The sequence below is a fragment of the Alosa sapidissima genome, chromosome 20, assembly GCF_018492685.1.
Source record: "Alosa sapidissima isolate fAloSap1 chromosome 20, fAloSap1.pri, whole genome shotgun sequence".
Lineage (NCBI taxonomy): Eukaryota > Metazoa > Chordata > Actinopteri > Clupeiformes > Clupeidae > Alosa > Alosa sapidissima.
Genome location: NC_055976.1, coordinates 28,153,613 through 28,177,326, shown reverse-complemented (window position 1 = coordinate 28,177,326; position 23,714 = coordinate 28,153,613). Strand labels below are relative to the sequence as shown.

Sequence of the window (23,714 nt, the reverse complement as noted above, 5' to 3'; positions counted from 1 at the left end):
ACATAAAAAATAATGATAATGACTCACAATTCCCTCAAGTTCAAAAGTCAAAACTTTCGGTCTGATGTGCAGACTAATTGGAAAGTATCATCTGTGCTCTTTGCTCAGAGATAATGTTAGATGATTGGGGACTTTGGGAAAAGCTGCGATGCTAACGGACATGCGCACTGAGTTCCAGCTGACTCACCCCCTCCTACCCCACACTGCTGCCGTCTTCCCTGGCACCTCTTCATCTTTCCCTCCCTCTTCCCTTCTCTTCATCCCTCCTTTCCCATCCTCCATCTCTCACCCTCCCTCTCGCTCTGTCTCTCCGTCTTTTTGAGCAGCAGCGTAACTCATCCCGCTGCTGCCCCTCCAGAGGCGTGTGTGCCAGCCAAAGGTGCTGCATTTGTGGCCCGGTCTCCCCTGCTGCGTCTGAGTGCTTAAATTGGGCCACACTGATATCTGAGGTGGGGTGGGGTCTCCAGAGAGGGGCGCCCAGGCGCTCTGCCTCACTAGCCCCAGCGTCGGCTCTCCACCCCAGGCACCATCTAGGGCACGTCCCCCCTGTGGTCGGCTGGAGTCCCTTGTGGGTTGAGAGCAAAGACAGAAAAGAAAAAGGGAGGAAGACGAGGTAATGGATGGGTAGGGGGGGGGGGGGGGGGCACAGGAAAGCAGAGCACATGGTGGGGGGGGGGGGCATTTCTACTGACATAGAAAGAAGCCAGAGAATGAAAGAAAGCGAAGGGGCACAGAGAGCCAGAGGAAGAAAAGGGAGGAAGGGATGGAATCATGAAGCAAGCGAGAGAAGAGGAACATGGCTTTCTCATTAGTGTTGCTCTCCATCATTCCCATAGTGGGGGAGCGTTCGCTCCAAGTCGCGTTCGTACTGTTTGCAATATTGATTAGCCTCCGCGTCCGTCTGCAAAGGAGAGAAAACTGTCAGCCACGCAGATTTGTGATGACCACTGATCACTGTCAGCACCCCTTTTCTTCTGCCTCACCCAGGACCGGTACAGCATAGAGAGCGAAGAATGTTTTTCTACCTGCTGTGTGTTTGAGGCAGAAGCTATGGACTCTCCTCACAGGGGTTCCTCTAGTCCTGATGATTTTGGTTGATGGTTGTTTGGTGAATGCACTGTAGGGATAAGAATTACAACAAAAAAAATAATCGTTTTTAACACGTCAACGCAAAATGTCATAATGCTGAAGTCAATTGATTATTTGGTATTGACGTATTGACGTCTATTGGATATAGACTTTGGCACTGGATGTAGGCCTTTGGCACTCTTGTTTTTTAATGATCTCTCAGCACCATCAAGCATTGTGCAACCTGTGTACTGTATAGTGTATAGTGTATGTGTCTGTCTGTTATCAGGACAATAAATGATCATAATCTCATCGTTTCTGTTCTTTCTTGTTTCCTTATGTCCTTGTAGTACATCAAAGCATTTTATAATAAGACGTGGGTGGAGCGTTATGAGGAACCGATTGGATCAGAGACGGTCACCCTACTGTGGTCACTCACTGTGTCCATCTTTGCCATCGGGGGTCTGGCGGGCACCTTCACTGTCTCCATTCTCATTAAAGTTTTTGGAAGGTAAAAACATCCTTTTCCTTTTAAATTGTCTAAACAAATGACCAAAGTACTTGTGTGTTTACAACATAATATGTCTTTTGTCTGTATGTTCTTCATGAATACAGTTTTATTCTCACAGTTTTCTGTTCATAAGGATGTGTTTAAAAGGAAGTTAGGATGTGAACTAATGAGCACTCTTACATGAACTCACAACACGGCGTGTTGATGCATGTGTAGGTGTGGTTGATGTGGATGAGCTTGTTGGATGGAGCTGTGGCCTTGAATGACCTTGAGTGTGGCATGTCCTCTCTCTGTCCTGTTGCCTCTTTACCTTTCAAAGCCTTCACCTTCCTCACATCCTTCAGGAGCGTCTCTCCCTCCTTTCTTATCTCCTTGATCCTTCATTCCTGATCCCTCTGCTTCTCACCCTTCTCTCTCTCTCTCCCTCCCTCCCTCCCTCTCTCTCTCTCTCCACTGTGTGTTGTCTCTCCCCCCCTAGCGTCCCCCAGTGCTCGTTCTTCTGCACACATACAGCTCAGGCAGCCTGGTAGGAGGGACTGTTGGGTAATTTTAGCACCGGCAGCCTCCCCTGTGGAGCACGGCATGTTTTTTGTGGTTTTGTTTGGTTTAATGTTCGCTTCCCCTGCACTTTCCCCTCAGTTCCTCTCCATCCATCATGTAGCCCCAACGCCCCCACACTCATTACCGGCCAGCCACTACACGGATATAATTACTGGTGACCAACCAGTAGACTATAATAAGGGACCAGCCAGATAATGGGACCGCGACTAATCAGGCCAACTACTTCCGTATCAGAGGAAGAAAAACACATCGATATTGTTGTTAAACGGGCACTAATATTTGCTGGCCTGCGTGACAAGGCTGTTTCCTTTCATCCCCCAACCTGGAAGATGTGAGTGCTGTCAGAGGCTGTCCTGACATGGACACTCCATTAAGCATGATGTTCCCATTCGCACTGGCGCTCCTCCGCCACCTCACTCCTCCGCCACAGGAGCTCCGTCAGGGGAACGACACGGCTTTAAGGAGAGTGGACACGAGTCCGACACGACCCTCAGAGACCTGGCCATGTCCCTCCTTTTACTGCCCTTTATGCCTCACTGCCCTTTAGATAAGATTGAGTAGTTTAGACCATTTCCTAGTTCTCAAGCATCATCGCATGAGATATTATGCTATGGTGATGTAATGACGATTTCAGTAATCATGTTCTGTATTACAGCTATGACAGTTAGAAGAGATTTGTTTGTATGTAATATGTGAATGGAGTAAAGATAAATATGCATTTTGTGACACCAGAATAGAAAATAATATTGAGTTTCCATTGACCACACTGGGGAAAAAAAACACACAGACACAGTCATATCACGGGAAACATTCAAATGATAGGTAATGTTGGACCATATCCATCCATACCTGTTTACTCCCCATTAATGCTGTGCTTTACTATATACCATTTATTTTGTTCAAGAAATCCTTGTTATTGAGGTAGCCTACAGTAGGCTACCCTCCAGAATTATTGGCACCTCTGCTAAAGTTGACTAAAACTGGTATAAAAATAATCTGTTGGTGATTTATTGTAAAAAATGTAGGAAAAATCCCACCTTGAAGGGAAGCATGTTTATTTTGAGAAAAAGGGAAATCTCATCATTGTGAATTTACAATAAATCACCAACAGATTATTTTTTATACTTGTTTTTAGTCAATTTTAGCAGAGGTGCCAATAATTCTGGAGGGTACTGTATATCACTGTTTTTGTTGTGTGATTGTTCCCATAACAAGTAAACAAAGATAATCCTCCAATATAGCGATACACCTGTGCTTGTGTATTGTTTCCTCTGCTACAAGCAGCCCAAGTCATATAAAGGCTTCCACAGAAACGAGGGTGGAGAAGGTGTTGATTCTTCAACTGCGACCCACACAGGTCAATAATATCCATAGCCAATTACTTTCACAATGCTGCTGGCTATTGTTGGCATTTCTCCACTACTTTTTGTTGCCTGGCTTCATCGCTTCTCCCCGGGAGTTGCAGACAACTCTATGAGATTTCAGTAGGTCTTCCTCAGCACTTCTCTTTCCAAAAGCCCCACCTAGCCAAATTAAAGCGTATGTTTCATAAGCGTTCATTTATCTTCTTGTCTTGTGTAGACAAACACAGCATGACGACTAAAAGATGTCAATTTTTCAATGTTAAAGAGAGCCAGAAGATTAAAGGAAAAAATCTTGATGCTCTAATGAACACATTTATTGTCAGCTTTAATGGTTTGACATGTTTGACTTGAACCGCTTGTGTAATCTGCCAGCTCAAAGTGTTTCTCCCCCCTTGCCCTGTCATCATTAGTGAGCCTTTCCTCTTGACTAGTACTCTCCTGTAGGCTGCGCTACATCAAAAGACTCTCCTTTAATCTGTGTGAATTTTGTGTGGGTGCCCAACACTCTGTCTGCCCTGAGGTGTGCTGCACATGAATGGCTGACAACAAATAAGACGGTAAAAACTCGCTGGGTAAAACTACGGGAATGTCAATGTGTCACATGAAAATGCTTCCTCAAATCTGATATTGTGTTCGCACACAAAGACCGTACTATTTATTAGAATAGGTGAGGGCCACCCCATTAGATACTGAAAGCATGATTTTGACAGCTTACACATAAATGTCTATTCAATTTTGTCAGGGATTGCACATCATTATGGAAACTACTATATGATGCCAATTCTGTAACCATAGTGTTGCAGGCTTGCTGGTTTTGCTGTAAATATACATCCATGTCAACAAGGTCGGGAACAACATTGTTGACACCATGTGATCTGCTGTGCCTGCTCCAAGTATCAGGGGCTCAAACGAGGGCTGACGTTGCCTTGTTCTGATGAATACTCCATCGTGGAAAAAAGGCTGCTGTGACACTCCGCACACCACAGGGCCATTACCATATCCCACAATGCACTTGGCCATTACCATAGCCAACAATGCACTTGGTCCTTTCCAGTAATGAGAAACTGATTTCTACCAGAAAGACTCAGTAGACAGAATAGAATCAGTTAACAATTTAATTAGTAAAGGAACGGCTTGGATGCAAGCATTATAGAGTCCTGAATAGGTAACAGTCTTTGGCGTAGGCCCCGTCTCGGATCCGTCCAGCGATGAGAGGATCTCGTCTCCTGCCGATGGATGAAGGCAGGGGCGGGGAGCCTACCCCCAAAAGGATGAGTGATGCCCGCCAGGGCGGTGACTCAGTAATCTGGTTCTGAGAGGAGCAGAGACATTAGTATACATACAAGATGAATTAAACAGCATGACTGGGCCGGGGTGAAGACGTTGTGCCAGGGCGCCGACTGAATTTTAAAGTAGCTAGGTGTTAACCATAAACCTAGGGTTGTAGTGGGGCCCGCAGCATGCTTTCGCTTTAGTGGGATTTAGAAGCTTGACGAGCTGGGCAACCAGCGTCTAGGGCAACCTAGACCAATGCGGCGGCCGGGCAACCGGCGTCCAGGGCAACCTGGACCATAAGCACTTCACGATCTGGGCGCCCAGTGACTAGCAAGCTAGTACATCGTGACGAGCCAGGCCACCGGCATCCAGAGCAACCTGGACTTTAGTGCTTATGCGAGTTCACGATCTGGGCGCCCAGTGACTAGCAAGCTAGTACATCGTGACGAGCCAGGCCACCGGCATCCAGAGCAACCTGGACTTTAGTGCTTATGCGAGTTGGTCCCCGTCTCGTCGTGGGGGGTAGGCTCCCCGCCCCTTTGGGGGTAGGTTTGTGTAATCTGCCAGCTCAAAGTGTTTCTCCCCCCTTGCCCTGTCATCATTAGTGAGCCTTTCCTCTTGACTAGTACTCTCCTGTAGGCTGCGTTACATCAAAAGACTCTCCTTTAATCTGTGTGAATTTTGTGTGGGTGCCCAACACTCAGCCCTGAGGTGTGCTGCACATGAATGGCTGACAACAAATAAGACGGTAAAAACTCGCTGGGTAAAACTACGGGAATGTCAATGTGTCACATGAAAATGCTTCCTCAAATCTGATATTGTGTTCGCACACAAAGACCGTACTATTTATTAGAATAGGTGAGGGCCACCCCATTAGATACTGAAAGCATGATTTTGACAGCTTACACAAAGTCTATTCAATTTTGTCAGGGATTGCACATCATTATGGAAACTACTATATGATGCCAATTCTGTAACCATAGTGTTGCAGGCTTGCTGGTTTTGCTGTAAATATACATCCATGTCAACAAGGTCGGGAACAACATTGTTGACACCATGTGATCTGCTGTGCCTGCTCCAAGTATCAGGGGCTCAAATGAGGGCTGACGTTGCCTTGTTCTGATGAATACTCCATCGTGGAAAAAAGGCTGCTGTGACACTCCGCACACCACAGGGCCATTACCATATCCCACAATGCACTTGGTCCTTTCCAGTAATGAGAAACTGATTTCTACCAGAAAGACTCAGTAGACAGAATAGAATCAGTTAACAATTTAATTAGTAAAGGAACGGCTTGGATGCAAGCATTATAGAGTCCTGAATAGGTAACAGTCTTTGGCGTAGGCCCCGTCTCGGATCCGTCCAGCGATGAGAGGATCTCGTCTCCTGCCGATGGATGAAGGCAGGGGCGGGGAGCCTACCCCCCACGACGAGACGGGGACCAACTGGTGGCGGTGGCTGAAGGAAGATGTGGTAGGCAGACCGTGCCCGATGGACGTGGACTGCTGGCAGAGGTGGCTGGAGGGGAGGTGGAGGGGACGTCAAAGTCAGCGTACTGAGAAGCAGAAGCAGTGTTAGGTGGTACATATTTAAAGAGCCCACTGAATTCCTATAGGCTAGCGCTGATTGAATGAGTTAATGATCAGATTGCAGGGCTTTCCCGAAAGTAAGCAACGCTAAGATTGGCTCCGTGTAAGCATGGGAGGAGTAAGCTACACTACAAGTCTTCCTAGTAGAACTTTCGCTGAAGCTATCATTTCTACCAGAAAGACTCAGTAGACAGAATAGAATCAGTTAACAATTTAATTAGTAAAGGAACGGCTTGGATGCAAGCATGATGGAGTCCTGAATAGGTAACAGTCTTTGGCGTAGGCCCCGTCTCGGATCCGTCCAGCGATGAGAGGATCTCGTCTCCTGCCGATGGATGAAGGCAGGGGCGGGGAGCCTACCCCCAAAAGGATGAGTGATGCCCGCCAGGGCGGTGACTCAGTAATCTGCAACCTACAACCATAAACCTAGGGTTGTAGTGGGGCCCGCAGCATGCTTTCGCTTTAGTGGGATTTAGAAGCTTGACGAGCTGGGCAACCAGCGTCTAGGGCAACCTAGACCAATGCGGCGGCCGGGCAACCGGCGTCCAGGGCAACCTGGACCATAAGCACTTCACGATCTGGGCACAGAGTGACTAGCAAGCTAGTACATCGTGATGAGCCAGGCCACCGGCATCCAGAGCAACCTGGACTTTAGTGCTTATGCGAGCTGGGCAACCAGCGTCTAGGGCAACCTAGACCACGAGACGTGCCGGGCTACCGGCGTCCAAGGCAACCTGGACCATTAGCTGGGCAACCAGCGTCTAGGGCAACCTAGACCAACGTGACGGCCGGGCGACCGGCATCCAGGGCAACCTGGACCGAACTGGGCAACCAGCGTCTAGGGCAACCTAGACGAGCGTCACGAGCCGGGCAACCGGCGTACGACGCGACCTGAACCATGAGCTGGGCAACCAGCGTCTAGGGCAACCTAGACAGACATGACGGCCGGGCAACCGGCATCCAGGGCCACCTGGACCAAACTGGGCAACCAGCGTCTAGGGCAACCTAGACGAGCGTCATGAGCCGGGCAACCGGCGTCCAAGGCAACCTGGACAGTGAGCTGGGCAACCAGCGTCTAGGGCAACCTAGACCAACGTGACGGCCGGGCGACCGGCATCCAGGGCAACCTGGACCGAACTGGGCAACCAGCGTCTAGGGCAACCTAGACGAGCGTCACGAGCCGGGCAACCGTCGTACGGTGCGACCTGAACCATGAGCTGGTCAACCAGTGTATAGGGCAACCTAGACCGATGTGATGGCCGGGTGACCGGCATCCAGGGCAACCTGGACCAAACTGGGCAACCAGTGTCTAGGGCAACCTAGACATGCATCACGAGCCGGGCGACCGGCGAGAAGTGACCTGAACCATAAGCGTCGAACGAGCTGGGCAACCAGTGAAAAGGGCAACATGCCCATGGCTGAGACTAAATCACCACAAGCTACCGGCATGCTGGGCCCCAATATGTTTCAGCGATTAGTGCAAGGCGAATGCCAGAATTTAACCACCGCCACCAGGATTTGTGAAGGTAAAATGAGGTACCTGAGTTAACATGGGAGAGCAACTTCTGAGCATCGAAAATGTCAAGAGGAGTTAGTTTGATGCATCCTGATGGATGACGTGGATAGCCCTTTTTGGCCGGCAGTCTTGGCTGCGCCGATGCGGAATGAGTGAGAAGTGAACCTCTTTGAAGAGAGGTTACATTTAAGCAGCACGTTAGCTAGATGGCTGCTGAAAATCAGGTAAAGTGTGAGCCGTAGTTTAAGGTAGTGAACGGGGACCAGGGAAGCAAAACATGGTTAGGGTTAAAAGGTTAAACATGATGTACTCAGGATCAATGCAGGGGAATAGAGCTTGTGGTTGCAGATGCTTGGGACCAGAGCAATGAGTTAGTTGATATGGGTGCTTGAGTATATTCGCATCGAAGTCATGTGGTTTAATATTTAGGATAGATAAGCATTATGACTAGTTTTGTAGAAGACTAGTGCTTGTGAAGCCAGATGTGCGTTCTGGTTCGATAGCTCTCCTGCAGCGGCTAGAGTGAGATGAATGCATTGAGCTGCAGACCCAAGGCCAAGATGGATGCGTGTGAGCTACACCTTAGCACCTGCTCTTGGAAAGCCCCCCAAAATAAGATGAGCAGCATCAGTAATGCGAGGGAAGCATGACCTTGCGACGTAGACAAAGGACTTCAGGACAATTCATGCCTGTATGTGACAGGAGGAAGAAACATATGTAACTGAAATATGACGAGACAACGAACAGATGAGTGCTGGGGTACCACCATGGTGCTTATGCATCTCAGAGTGCAGAGGAGCTCTGAGAATGACTTAACGCGAGCTTGCTATACCAGCTGCACCACTGTGGCAGGATAGTACAGTTTAGAACTGGCTGCTGGAGAGACAATGAGTAAAGGTAGCAATGAGGAGAGAATAAGCAATACATATCGCCCAACTGGATGCAGAAATTATATTAGTCATGCGCCAAGCACTGGCCCCTGAGTGAGTGGAGGGGAATGTACAATGTACCCTGGGAATCCAGAGTTCTCACGGAAGCGTTTGCTCAGGGAGAGACTCGAGTCTGGCAAGGAGTATGATGCACGTAACTTTTGCCCCTTGCATCGCGGGGAACCAATATATGTGTAGCTGATATAGCGGGCCAGAGGCGATCTAAACAGATGACAGACGTAGTGTCATCCAAGTGCGTCAAAGTCTGGAATCAGGCAGTTAACATTGACCGTATAGCGGTATCCTGAACCATGAGCTGGGCAATCAGCGTCCAGGGCAACCCAGACAGACATGACGGCCAGGCAACCGGCATCCAGGGCCACCTGGACCAAACTGGGCAACCAGCGTCTAGGGCAACCTAGACGAGCGTCATGAGCCGGGCAACCGGCGTCCAAGGCAACCTGGACAGTGAGCTGGGCAACCAGCGTCTAGGGCAACCTAGACCAACGTGACGGCAAACAGGTTAAAGCTAAAACAATTCTCCCACAATGCCAGTGCAATTAAAAACAATTTACAAGGTAGAGCACAATAACGAAGTGTGCATCAGTGAGTGCCGGTTTTACACAGTCAAGAGTCAGTTCTAGACAGGTGATAAGTGCTGGGATTAGGAAGGCTAGTTTTAAGCCGTGCTACAAGAGGAGATATCCTCGAAAGCGCTGGCCTTCGGGAGATTTGTGAAGACGGAGGGATGACCCCCCTCCAGTATGAACTGGAAACATGATCCACACGATTGCGTGATTCTGTGAACCGGCACTGCCATCCCTGTAAGAAAGTAGATGTTAGTGTGATATGTGGAACTGCTTCTCCATTGACGAACTGCATCCCCTCAACGGAAGAGGGGAGGCATGATGCACCTGCAGGGGTTAGCAATTAAAGATTGGGAGGAGAATGTAAAAGGAACTTGCACGTCCTCCCTGGCGTGATCACTTCAGGTGAGCATATCTGCCAAAAACAAAACAGCCAAGGCAAAATAGGAGAATGGAAATTAGAGTACACATTTGCAGAGGATCCTGCTAAAACGGCAATTCGAGTCAGCAATCAATGTGACTGATGGCATGACTAGATGGGCTGAAATCACGTGGACACGCAGAGACCCGTTGTGTCTAAAGAGAGTGCATGAAGGGCGCGGCGTTGGCCTGAAGGAGACTTGAGTCTGCCAGTGATGGACCGCTCCGTTTGACCTGCGAGAAGGAAGGAGTGGTTAGACAGGCGACATGTAGCATCGTCATCGGTAAAACAACCAGCCAACGGCTACGTTGGTAGTCGTGATCAACGAACTTCCAGCATAGGCCACCATTTAAACTACAACTAGCAAAATGTAAAATTGCCGACATAATCATGAACAGCCGGTAACCATTAAAACCAATATGTGGAGTGCTGAAGCGACCCACTGGTGGGCAGTGAGCAAAGTGAGGCCTGCCATAGAATTCCTAGGAACCCAATACACGATATGGAATCAGAAAAGACATTTTAAACATACAAAAGACGCTAGAAGGATATGTTACATACACAAATGACACAGCTTCTTAATTAAAAGCTCAACCATGTGGGCATGAGCCCACACTGTGGTGTCAGCTCATGAACACTGACATAATACGGGCATTGAAAAGAAAACACCTATTATTGCCTAGATAATAGCTTGTGTGACATACTGGCAATTGATGGCCATGGGCCGGCGTGCCGTCATTTTGGTTCGAGCTTTGGTGTAAGACCCCCCAAAATTGAGAACCCAGATAGCTGAGAACGTCGGGGACGTCACGGCATACCTGGGACATCACAGATCAGCGGTAGCTGAGAGTAGTTTGAGCAACGGCAAGTGCATGCAGAGAATCACCCGAGGAAGGCCGTGTAGACTTCTTACCAGAAGGTATGGGACGCAATCCCAGATGATTAAACGAATGCAACGATGAACTGGCTTCCCGCAGCCATGCACAAGGAGTGATACCTGAACCGAAGGTCCAGCAGACGAGTAGCCTAGCCTAAAGCCTATGCAGCCCAACGAGCAGCGAGGCAAATTAAGAGGCTACACAAAAAGACAACTGGTTTGACGACGCTCAACCAAGGTAGACATCGAGATAACCACAGTGAGTGTAGAACATCAATTAAACAGGTCTTAATACAGGGTTGGGTTCAACGGCAGCGTGGTGCAGGCCAGCAATTTACAGCACAAATCGCAAGGATTATAAAATCAGCAGGAATTATGTAAGGAGGCTTAAGTGAAAGTTAAACCGTGTCAGACAAGTCAGTTTGTTTGCTGCCCGCCGAACATCGTTGGCAAGCAGGTTGCATGACAGTGGGTAGAGTGTAGTCCAGCTCGAGGAGCTTGGGAAGAGAGCACGATAACCTTACCAACCAGACGCTGAAGCTTGAGAAATTGTTGCCGAAAACGACATGGGCCTGCAACAGAGTTGCGCGAGGACGGCGACCCGGCAGTAGGCTATCGTGAATTGAAGGCTGCAACAGCGTGAGCGTGACTGGCTCCGATAGGCAGAGATTAGCGATGAAGCGACATGCAGTGGCCCTGACTGAAGGACGCACAGGTCTGAACAGCGCAGCAACGAGCGCGGTAGGATTGTAACAAGTAACGCCACTGAGGGCAGAAGGAGCGAATGTAAAAATGCAGAGAGCCCAGGTCCACGCGGAAGCCTGAGCTAGGACGTCAAAGTCAGCGTACTGAGAAGCAGAAGCAGTGTTAGGTGGTACATATTTAAAGAGCCCTCTGAATTCCTATAGGCTAGCGCTGATTGAATGAGTTAATGATCAGATTGCAGGGCTTTCCCGAAAGTAGGCAACGCTAAGATTGGCTCCGTGTAAGCATGGGAGGAGTAAGCTACACTACGAGTCTTCCTAGTAGAACTTTTAAGCTTTTAAGCATGAAGCTATCATGGAATAGCCAGCGAGTACGCTAATGGGGCTACCACTGTAAAAGACCCACAGCGGATGGTTTCTGAGTTTGTGTTTGATTGGGAAATGATTTTGCCTATATATATATATATATATATATATATATGCTGTACTCACTCTCTCTCTCTCTCCAACCCTCCCTCCATCCTTCCCTCTCTCCCTCCCTCCATCCTTCCCTCTCTCCCTCTCTCCATCCTTCCCTCTCTCCCTCCCTCCATCCTTCCCTCTCTCCATCCCTCCATCCTTCCCTCTCTCCATCCCTCCATCCTTCCCTCTCTCCCTCCCTCCATCCTTCCCTCTCTCCCTCCCTCTGCCTCTCCTTCTCCCACTCTTTTCCCTTTCCCCCCTTTTCCTCTATCTCTGTAAGAGGCAAAATGGAGTCTCTATATTGCACCCCCCTCTTGCCTCCTCATGTTTACTCCAGCAGTCCACCTTCATTTAAAACATGCAAGTGGAGCACTGATATTGTATACTACAGGATTACTTACATTCTGCTGCAGGGCAGAAACATATACTGTAGGGACTGCATGCTTGAGACATATAGGGACTGCATGCTTGAGACATATAGGGACTGCATGCTTGAGTTATCAGGATGGTGCCCGTATGATTACTTTAATGCATCCTGCTTTAATCTACAACTAAATTGACATTGCGCATGCATGCGCTGTATCTTAGGGGTGTCTTAATATCGTGTATCCTTTGAATATATCATGGATTTGTGTTATAGTTTTTTGCATATGTGAGCGTTTGGGTATATGGATGGTGTGCTCAGACAAGATAAAGAGATGGTTCCTCCTCTCTGTCATGTGGCAGATGTTACTGCGGTGTTACTGCATAGAGTTATGCTCATGACGTGATGCTAAGTGGAAGTACTATAAATGGTCTCATAGCCCTGTCTACTTATACTATAAACAGGATGTCATAGTGTCTCTAAAGAAGAGATGCCTTTTTATATGCCTTTTCTTTTAGTATTTCTCTCTTTTGTAGATACATTTCTTCAAAACTCATTCCGGCAGCTTTGCAGTAGGTGTAGCCTGACCTGTCTTTATGGGCCAATCGCTATCTCATTAGGAGTCTGCTAGTGATCCCTCTGCACAAGTCATCTGTCTCACTTTAATGCTTTTCTCCTTCTCCTTCCCCGTGTCTCCCTACCTTGTGATCTCTCTCTCTCTCTCACTCACACACACACACACACACACACACACACACTCAGTCTCTCTTTCTCTGTAACACTGTCTCTCTCTCTATTATAGTTGTTTCTTGCTACTCACCACCTGGTATAAAGTTATGGTCATAATGCCATGTTACGTGGAAGTACTATAAATGGTCTCATCCTTGATTATGACAATTAAAACACATGATGATTGTGACGATTAAAAAGGGAGAGTTGCACTGCGCGTAACACTGTTTTTTGTGTTATTTTAGCCAACTACCAAAGAGAATGAATTTAATTGATAAATAATTCAGTTGATTTATTTGTGGAAAAATAGATCTGAATGACAGAAGGCTGACCAGATGGACCATATCTCTTACAGGCTCATGTATGCTATAATCTGACTGGCAAACAGCCTAAGAGTTGATCTAGGTTTGAGGCCTGCTGTTAAAGGCAAACCTATACAAGACTGTCATGCACATTAGGAAACACACCAAGCAAACAACATAATCACTTAATCGCTTAATTTCCGGAACTCATTATTTATCTTGTCTGAGCACAATTGTTCTACATATCAGGCAAATAAAAGCTATGAAATGTATGATGAAAATGGAGATTGGAGCCAGGCTCATGTGTAAACTCTGATTACAGTAATACCTCCTGCAGGTAGGCTAATTGAAATATGATCTGGCTATTTGGTGTTGGTCAGGTAGGGCTAAATGCTTTGAATGGTGAATACTCACCCAGGTCAATTCACAGTACTGTGTGTGGTTGTGAGTATCACAAGGTATGATGTAGTCTATACACGAACATTGACCCTCAGCAGGGCTTGTTTGCGCTGAGTCACTATATCACAGGAAGAATTGACTCAAGTGAATTTCTATTGAAATTGAAGGACTGGGTTATTCACAACAATGTTTTCATATTCATGGATGAGATGTATGTACAAAAAATTGGTGTACCCATGGGATCATGTTTTTCACCTAATTACGCATGTTTGTATTTGGGCCTGTGGGAAAAGGAACACATATTGAACTCATGCAATCCTTTTTTTGAATGTATTATGTAGTATGGTCGCTACATAGATGATGTTCTTTTGATTTTCAATGGGTCTGAAAGTCTGTTGGACTTTCATACTTATGTTAATGGCATTAATCCCAATATTAAATTGTCATTAGACTACTCACTTGATAAAGTCAATTTCTTGGATTTGACTATCTATAAGGGCTTGGAGGGCCAGCTACACACTACTCTTTTCAGGAAAAGCACCTCCCGTAATACCATCCGTAGAGCAGACTCGTTTCACCCCCCGCACCTTATACGCAATATCCCTTGCGGCCAATTCCAACGTTTGAGACGTATCTGTGACAAAGACAACGACTTCAATGAACAGGCCGAATCAATGGCTATGAGGTTTTCGGATAGGGCGTATAGGCCAGAAGTTATTTCCCAAGCTGACAGTAAAGCGCAGGCACTTCAACGTAACATTCTACTTGAGAAGAATACACATAAACGGACTAATAAATCACCCCCATACTTCGTCACTACTTACAGTAGACACGCGGCACGGATTAAAAACATGTTAAGGAAAAACTGGTCGATCATTGAGAGTGATAGCCAATTACGAGAAGTGTTTCCTGAACCTCCAGTAATATCGTTCAGACTACTCTTAGGGATAAGTTAATGCGCTCATACCTCCCACCTGAGCGAAAAGACTCCTGGCTCAGAAAACCTATAGGTACTTTTAAATGTATGCATTGCCCCCATTGTGCCAATGTCAACCAATCCAAATGTTTTTTGGACGCAAGATCCAACAAAACATATGAATTAAGGGATTTTATTAATTGTAACACCATTTGTAATTTATCGTTTGGCATGTCCTTGTGAGGAGGGGTTCTTTTATGTCGGCCGCACAAAAAGACGGTTAAGGGACCGTCTTGCTGAGCACAAATATGCCATCAGAGTGGTGAATAAAGATTACCCCATGGCTAGACACTTTAACGAGTACCACAACAAGAACGACTCCTTGTTAACTATACAGGGCATTGAGCATGTCAGACCTTTGGCAAGGGGGGGCAATAGGTTACAGAGGTTGAACCAACGAGAGTCGTTCTGGATACATCGCCTGAATGCTATGGAATATCCTGGTCTAAATGAAGACATCGATTTCACTTGTTTTTTATAGTGATGTAGGCCTACTGATGTGAATGTCACTGTATTTTTTTAATATATTTTTTTATTTTACATTTCTTTTCCTTTTTTTAATTTCCTTTCTGCTGTGTTAATGTACAAAGGATCACCTGTTGTAGAGTATACATCTTTTCTGGTCATATGACCTCTTGACCCTACAGTATATAGGTGAGGCCTAAGTCCTCATTCACTTGTACATGCCCTGATGAAGACCAAGTGTGGTCGAAACATGTTGGCGTTTTAAACTATGGATTAGCCAGTAACAAATAAAGGCTTTTAAAATATACCTTTCTCAGTCACCTTTCCTGGAGTGCCTGGATTCGTTTTCCTTCTCATGAACTGATCCCATTTTCCAAGAGCACCCGATACGAGGATAAAGTCTACGCTTTACAACCAAGAGCTACCAGCCTCTTTTGCTGAAGTATGATGTAGTCCATTTAGATTTGTGTTATCTCATATATTGTTTTGTGCTGTATTATGGAGTTTTGGTCTACTACAGCCAGCAGGTAACCTACTTAAAAAGCATGTCAAAACATCAACAGCAGCCTGCCTGGCATGGTTAAAAGCTTGTTAACAGGTATCTTTTGGTGATGTTGTTGGCAATGTCATACTTGAAGGCTTTTATTTCGTTTTCTCGTGGTGTTCTGACCTGATCCACAGTGCTTCATAGAGCATAGCCTGGCTGAATGACCTGATCCACAGTGCTTCATAGAGCATAGCCTGGCTGAATGACCTGATCCACAGTGCTTCATAGAGCATAGCCTGGCTGAATGGTGGTGAGTGTGTATCTGTCCTTCGCGTTGTATAAAACAAATCTGTTCACTGCTTTGTTTACAAGAAAGACACTGTAAGTACTTTTACAGGATCAAGTGTATTTGAACTCGAACATCAGACCACATCTCTTTGTCTTTTTTTCTGATGTTCTCCATGATTGATTTGATGGGCGAAGCCAGGCATGAAAAACTTACCAGAGCATATGTTCTTAAAATGCAGACAAACAAACCCAACGAGGAACGTAATGGATGCCATGGGCATGCGATCGCTCATACTGTATCTGGAGTATTAGATGACAGTCATTGCTGGCACTCATGATGTGACATCTGAAAGAATGACAAATGTGTTTGTTGTGAAAGGTGAAATATGACCTACTACTGTCTGTTGTCGACACAGATGAAATGTTGTCTCGAGATCAAACATAATTCTGCAGTCTAAAGAAACGATGTCAACATTCTGTTTAATACGTGCTTTAGTGCTGCACTGTGTGCACTCTGCTTCTTCGTTCCTTGCTTCAGGAATGCTAGTGGCTATTTTACATTTGGCTGGAAAAGCATTTACAAACCAAATACACGTGAGGGATAGCCATGCATGCCAACGGGGAATATTTATTTATATCATGGCCAGGTTTCTTTTTTCACCTCCTTGACATACAAATGTGAAACATGAAAAGTGCAGAAAGGGAGAAAACTCTCCAAATCAATATGAAATGTTATTGACAAAGAGCATGTTTAGGTCTGAAAAGCTTGATTGTTGTGTTCTGCCTGATATAATTTTCCTCCATCTTAATTTCCCTCCATCTGCCTGTAATTTGATATGCGAACCTGTTATTAGCGAAACTAATGAAATAATGGCTCCACACATCCTGGGAGAATAAATGATGCCGGCTCTCTATGCTGTATGTTTTCCACTGTTCTATTCCATTGCATTTCTGAAGTTCATTTGTCAATGTCAATGGATTTGTCTAAATTTGTAAAATGAATGGCCACTAGAAATAGATTTTATATAACACCCAAGTTAAGTGTTGTTAAGCCTCTGGGGGTTCTCTCATTCCAAAGTCAAACACAGTTCTTCCTCACTGAGACAGAATGAGTGAGCAGAGAATCAATAAGTTGAGCCTTTGCATGCCTCTTCAGTTACATGCACAGATGATAACTGCATCGTTAATTGTGCCCCGGGCACATTTTCTCTACATGGAAGAAGAAAGGATTTTTTAGCGAACAAATTAACTTGATCAACCACCTTTCTTGTGTCCAACCCCCCCCCCCCCCATCTTTCTCTCTCTCGCTCTTTCTCTTGCTCTCCCTCTCTCTCTTTCTCTCTCTCTCTCACTCTCCCTCTCTCTCTCTCTCTGTGACTGATCATAGGAAGGGCACCTTGCTGCTGAATAATGTGAATGCAATAATAGCCGCATTACTCATGGCTTTGGGGGAGACTGCAGGCTCTTTTGAGATGCTCATCATTGGCCGCTTCATCATCGGCGTGGACTCTGGTGAGTGGCCCTCTTATCCTGACCCAGTAACCCAACTACCACATGCCTCTCACCTCCCTTTTGTCTGTCCACTGCAAACGTTTATTGCTACCTCAGTACGGCCCATCATTTTTCACATTAAAATCATTATATGAGGTGTAAAAATAAAGCCAGGAGGTAATTACACTTCATTGATGTAATTTCATTAATTTAATTTATGAGGATGGATTTTATTCTGCGAATGTGTACCCATTAGTCTTAATGCGTTTTGAAAACTTGAGACCTTAAAAACAGTTTCTGAAGTCAGGCCTTATTTAGGTTTTTACACACAGGTCATAACCATTCAGTGATGTCCTGTGTGTGTCTCATCTCTTTCTTGACTAAGATGGCAGACATTTTGTGTAACTTTAAACATTGTTTATCTCTGTTAAATATTTTTGTAAAACTCAGTTTGATTGCTGAATGAAATGCAGGAATGGCAAATTGACAATTCAGACATTAGTTATTCTCTGCATGTACCCAAGACACGTTGTTAGGCTGCATTACCCGCCTCTCCATTGTTGTGGTAGTGACACTGTTGAAACCTCTTGTGCATCCTGGAGCGATTGTCTAATAACATTGGAATATGAAGGACATTAGAGGCATTGATGCCTGCTGTGTAATATTGGTCTTGAGTTGGGACACACAATTACTGATCAAGTAGCTGATGTAGAACTGATCATCTTGACAGTAATTTCAAGGTGGACTTGGCTGGTGTCATTAGCCGCTAGGACGGATTGATGGCTAATAACATGCTGTCCAGCAGGGCGAGTTAATGAGGAAGGCTGTGAGGAAGTGACAGAGCTGGACTGCAAGTCAAATCTTTAACTAGAACGAGACCACGCCACCCTTCAGACCAGTGACGACACTTTCCATTTCTTGGCCGATAGACCAAATTCACAGTGCCCAGGTGTCCGGCCTCATTGATGTTAATGATAACCTTAATTGGCAGGCTAAAAAGTCTTCCTGTTTCTGTCTTTCCTGTGGACTTTTCTTTTGCTGTCTATGGGAAAGTGCTCTTCCACAGGAAGTTGATTTACACAGCGGCCCCATCTTGTGAAATGGGCTAATTATGTCAGGAGGCAGATATCCCTAAATGGGACTCAATTAGATCTGTGATGGTCTTTTCCTTTTCTTTCTGAATGTTAATAATCTTAAGCTGTATGGAACAGAATTGGAATTAGAACAATCTAACTATTCTTTCAGAGCAAAGACAACTGATCACTCACAGTGCCTCTAGAACATACCCTTCAGCGGTTCCCCAGAAAATTCTCTGGACAGTATGATTTCTTGCCCTCGCTTTGTTCGTTTGATCTGACAGGCCACCTCACACCAGACTCTGTGTCAGGACAGGTCAAAAGCATTAGTGTCTGGCCTGTCTGTGTCACTTTTGATGGCTCTCGACTCCCCCGAGCCTTTTTTTTTTATATATATGATTGTGTTACGTCCCTAGCTGTTTGTGTTCCTGCTGTCTCTCTGTATTTTTCAGACACTCCAGCAGGGGGCTTAATTGCTGGACCAGCCCTATAAAAGGGGTTGGTTGACGTCACTCCAGGGGGGCCGGCTCCTTTTTTGGTTCCTCGCAGAACGCCGCCGCTAACACGCTACGCTACGCTACGCTACGCTTCGCGCTACGCTTTCTCCGGACTCTTATTCAGCTGCTGCAACTTCGGGTGGTGATTCTGATGCGCCTCCGCTTGATGGTGTAACTGGAGATTCTGTTACAAATGCTCCGTCTGTACCATCGCCTGACATCGGTGGTGATCCTCTTGCTCCTGTTTCGCCTGTTCGACCACCAGCCCAACCTTTCGATGTTAGCCGTAACATTCGCATGGTACCACCATTCAATGAACGTGAAGTTGAGGTGTATTTCACGCATTTTGAACGAGTTGCGGTAACCTTGCACTGGCCAGTTGAAGTCTGGACTTTGCTTTTGCAGACTGTGCTTAGTGGCAAAGCACAAGCAGTATAATCGGCCCTTAGTCTTCAGCAAAGTTCTGACTAAAATGCAGTAAAAACGGCAATTTTACATGCATACGAGTTAGTACCTGAAGCCTACAGACAAAAGTTTAGGACTCTTAAAAAAACTGATGAACTTACGTTTGTAGAGTTTGCTAGAGAGAAGGGGAGAATATTTGATCGGTGGTGTAATGCGATCAATGCACACACGAAAGAAGCTTTGTTATAGCTTTGTTATAGTCCCCTGACCCTAGCAGGGGGCATAACAGATTGACAGTCCCTCAATGTGCAGAGATTTTCACTGTCTTCTGTCCTCTGTCTATTTGCTGTTGCCAATGTTTTAATTGCATTCATTTGACACCCTCCAACTGAGATTGTCGTATATTGTAGCATTTTAAATGAATATTCATTAATCTGGAGTGAGCCGTTGATTGATGGTTGTAATGAATGGATATTGTGTCAGTTAGACAACCATGTTACTGGATCTTCTTACCATAGAGCCACTGTGCATGAGCAAGTAACTAATAGGCTGTGACAGGCTCAAATATTGGGACACAATATAGCATTGTTCTTACCCTCATTATCTATTAATCCTTCATTCTCAACTGTTCTGAGGTATGATTGTGTAGTTTCTCACTCTGTAAATGTGTAGGACTAATTTGCATTATGGGATTATCATTAATTCATTGCTTCATTAATACTATTGATGGAACTATGGTGGTTTTAATGACTACAGTAGCCACTAATGACGAAGCCATGATTATTTCTAGACACAGATGTGGGTGGGTTAGTCTTTTTAGAATTCAGTAGAAGTTGTCACACCAGCATTCTTCAACATGGATGATTCTTGTTTTTTTTCTAGAAACATCCCTAAAGAGGATATTCATTTTTTTTGTGGACAATAAAAAACTTTTCAAATGAAAAAGCATTACATTCAATTGAGAGATCCATTGCATATTGAATCAGTACTGCCAGCGTTACCGTTTAGACATCAGTCCAGACTGTAATTTGCCACAATGTGCTACTAATGCAGATGGTCAGACTAAAAAATGCACCAATGAGAAAAGCCTAACAAATAGAAAATGTGATGACCAGTGTGGCCAGTCTAGACAGCATTGCTGTGGCCTAATCAAATCAAATTGTAGATCTAGCCATAACTGTTACTTAGAGTACTAGCGCCGCAGTCTATTACAGAAAATGCACTACTGGGAAAAGAGATTGCTGTAGCACAGTTGAATGAACACTTCATAATTGCCTGCAACAAATGGGCACAAATTGCTGCCATATCAACATTCATGTCCTGACCTCTGAGGATGCAGGCACCGGTCTGCTTCCTAGTTGCTTTAGCAACTCTGCTATGGGGTACAAGGGCGACACAGAGTGGAGGCGCTGACCTGTTTGTTTTGCCCCTCTCCCCCAGGGATTGCCCTGAGCGCTGACCTGTTTGTTTTGCCCCTCTCCCCCAGGGATTGCCCTGAGCGCTGACCTGTTTGTTTTGCCCCTCTCCCCCAGGGATTGCCCTGAGCGTCCTGCCCATGTATCTGGGGGAGATCTCCCCATGCCAGATCCGTGGCTCCATTGGCCAGTTCAACTCCATCTTCATCTGCCTGGGAGTCTTCATGGGCCAGGTGCTCGGGCTGCCGGAGATCTTCGGACAGGTGAGGCATATGGACCCTTTCAAGAGAGTTCCATTATCAGCATCATAGTTGGCCCCACAAGGCTTCCGTTTTAACATTCCATATGTTATCTTAATGCAGAGGAAGTAGATTGGGGCCCAAATAGAATGTTCAAGCATTGTTTTTGTTTACCTTGTTGAAAGGGTCCATATCACAGCTCCCTTCTCTTCCTCACCGTCGGTGTGATGGTGCTGAATCCTCTAGCTACAGTATACTCAGCCTTCTCATCTCTCAGATGGCTCCTACTAGCCCTTCACATGACATTGCACATGAAAAGCTAAGATGTAATGGAATGCTCATTTGCCCTTGTGAAGCCATCTCCCCAGGCTCTCTCTCTCTCTCTCTCTCTGTCCCTCTCTCTGTCCATCTTCCTTTCTTTCACTTTCTTCCTCTCTCTCACTCACTCCCTCTCTCTCTCCCTCATCCGCTCTCTCTCACTTTCTCCCTCTCTCTCTCTCTCTTTTTGTCTCTCCCTCACTTTCCCTTTCCATGTCAGCTTAACGAGGCCCATAAGTCAGGCCCCACAGGCTTTAATTCATGTGTCCTGAGATGGTTCTTTACCTCCCCTGCTCCTCCCAAAGATTCTATGGTTACTAAGATTCTATGGTTACTAAGATTCTATGGTTACTAAGATAAGCCGTCCTGCTCCTCCTGACAGCCTCTCTCTGCCCCGCCCCCTTCCTTTCTCTTCTTTCCTCCATCTATTCTGTCATTCATCACTGAATCACAGACAGAGATGCTAAAGCTCAACACACGCTCCATACACACATGCACACGCGCACACACACAGACACACACACGCGCACACACACACACACTCTCTCTCTCTCACACACACACACACACACACACACACACACACACACACACACACACACACACACACACACTCTCACACACACACATACACACAAACAAGCACGCTTCCTTTTCTCATGGTATCACACACTATTAGCATTTCACACTGTGCGCCTTGCGAGATTTCCCCCATAGTGCTGCTTAAATATTCAGTCAACGGGGTTGTACCGTCGGCCCCAAATCACTTGTGAGTCATGCAATAAGACCTGCTGGGAATTTATCAGAGCTAACAGTGTGCATTGTAGTTCTCTGCCACACAGACACCTAAACTACTTTCCCCACTGTGTTTGTTGTAGTGTTCCTTCTAGTGTTTGAAGATAGCGTTTGCTCTGTGGGACTCTGTGGGTGTCTGTTGCAGTTGTGGGAAGGTCTGTATTCAGCAGATTGTACTCCACTCCTGTTTGCTTTTGACAGGAAACAACGCTGTCTATTGCACTACTAGGCATTTGAAAATGTCCACAAAGTAGTGAAATATTTATTTTAAGTACGTATCTACTCTGTCTAGTCTTAAGAGGCAGGAACATGTACTAAATTCATAATCAGAAGTCATTCCACATCATGTCCTTCACATAAACTACTTCAGTTTTATTAACTGTTTTAGGTGTATTTTAGGGTATTTTAGGGTATTGAGTTTTCAATTCCATGGGGAAGACATAGGATCTGACATTTGGTAGACTGTCCAAAGCCATTTGTTATGCAGTGCAGTTAGAAGTAGGACAAGGCTTGGCTCTGCATCCCATGAATGGCACTGCATTGTGTCTCAATGGACATGCCTTGTCCTGCACCACCTGATTACGTTTGCTACTGTCAAATGAAATGCATGTTTCTGACCACCATGCTGCTTCCTGGAAGGACACTGTGTGGGCTATTTTTAATTCAACCATGCCATTCTCATGTAAGATGGCTTTCTGTCGGAACTCATGCATAAGTTATGAGCAAACAGGGGTAGGGTCTGCGCATGTCACTACGTGTTCGGAATAGCATCCCACTAATGTGGGATGCTGTCATATTCTGGAGTTGTACATGCACCTGGGCCAGGTAAAGATAGATGACCTATGTGAAGATGGCTTCTGTGAATGGCCAAGGCATATTTGTGTCCTCTATGGTAAAGTGGGTTGGTCATCTTTGACTGAAAGGAGACATAATCATTGGTATCTCTTTATTTACAAAGGTATTGTTGGAAAATTACCAGGTTATATTTCAAACATACTTGTTTGGAATTCTGGTCCATATCAGACCAGATCAAATGACTGTTTGATGCTTAAGGTTTCTCGTATCCACACTGAGTTGGGAAAGTCGGCCTTTTGTTATGGTGCCCCTACTTCCTGGAATTTTATGTAAGTAACATAAAAATTAACTCTCTACTTTCCTATAATCAATTCAGATCTATAATCACAAACCTTCCTATGTCAAATTGTACCTGTTTTATGTAAATGTTATTTTATTATTGTTATTATTTTATTATTCATATTTTCTATATTTTTTATTTCCCTTCCTCCTTTATAATGGTATGTAGGTTATCTTATTATTTGTTTTATTTTGTTTTATTTTCCACAATTATATATACTATATCTCTTGTTATTCCATTGTTACTGTGTAATCTCGGCTTCACTGAAAATGTGGACTACAGTACCCTCAATGAACCTCGAGAATAAATAAAGATTGAATGAATGAATGAATGAATATTTGGCACAGACAGATCTCTCCCCTTTACTGCCAGTGAACAACGAGTGACTCGAGCCAATGAGATCATGGGGAAGTGCACCCTCTTAGTCTGTGTCCAAACGTCTCTTTAGTCTAACACTAATAAGTTGGCA

At 45.4% G+C, this 23,714-nt stretch overlaps 1 protein-coding gene across 3 annotated transcripts in view; it reads left to right on the top strand.

Moving 5' to 3' along the window:
• Positions 1 to 23,714, top strand: part of slc2a9l2 (solute carrier family 2 member 9, like 2) — a 168,653-nt gene that overhangs the window by 27,818 nt on the left and 117,121 nt on the right. For all 3 annotated transcript variants that reach the window (XM_042075284.1, XM_042075285.1, XM_042075283.1), the window contains exons 4-6: positions 1,419 to 1,579; positions 17,262 to 17,386; positions 20,876 to 21,021. In XM_042075284.1, coding sequence (XP_041931218.1) covers positions 1,419 to 1,579; positions 17,262 to 17,386; positions 20,876 to 21,021 — 432 coding nt within the window. The remainder of the gene's footprint in view (positions 1 to 1,418; positions 1,580 to 17,261; positions 17,387 to 20,875; positions 21,022 to 23,714) is intronic.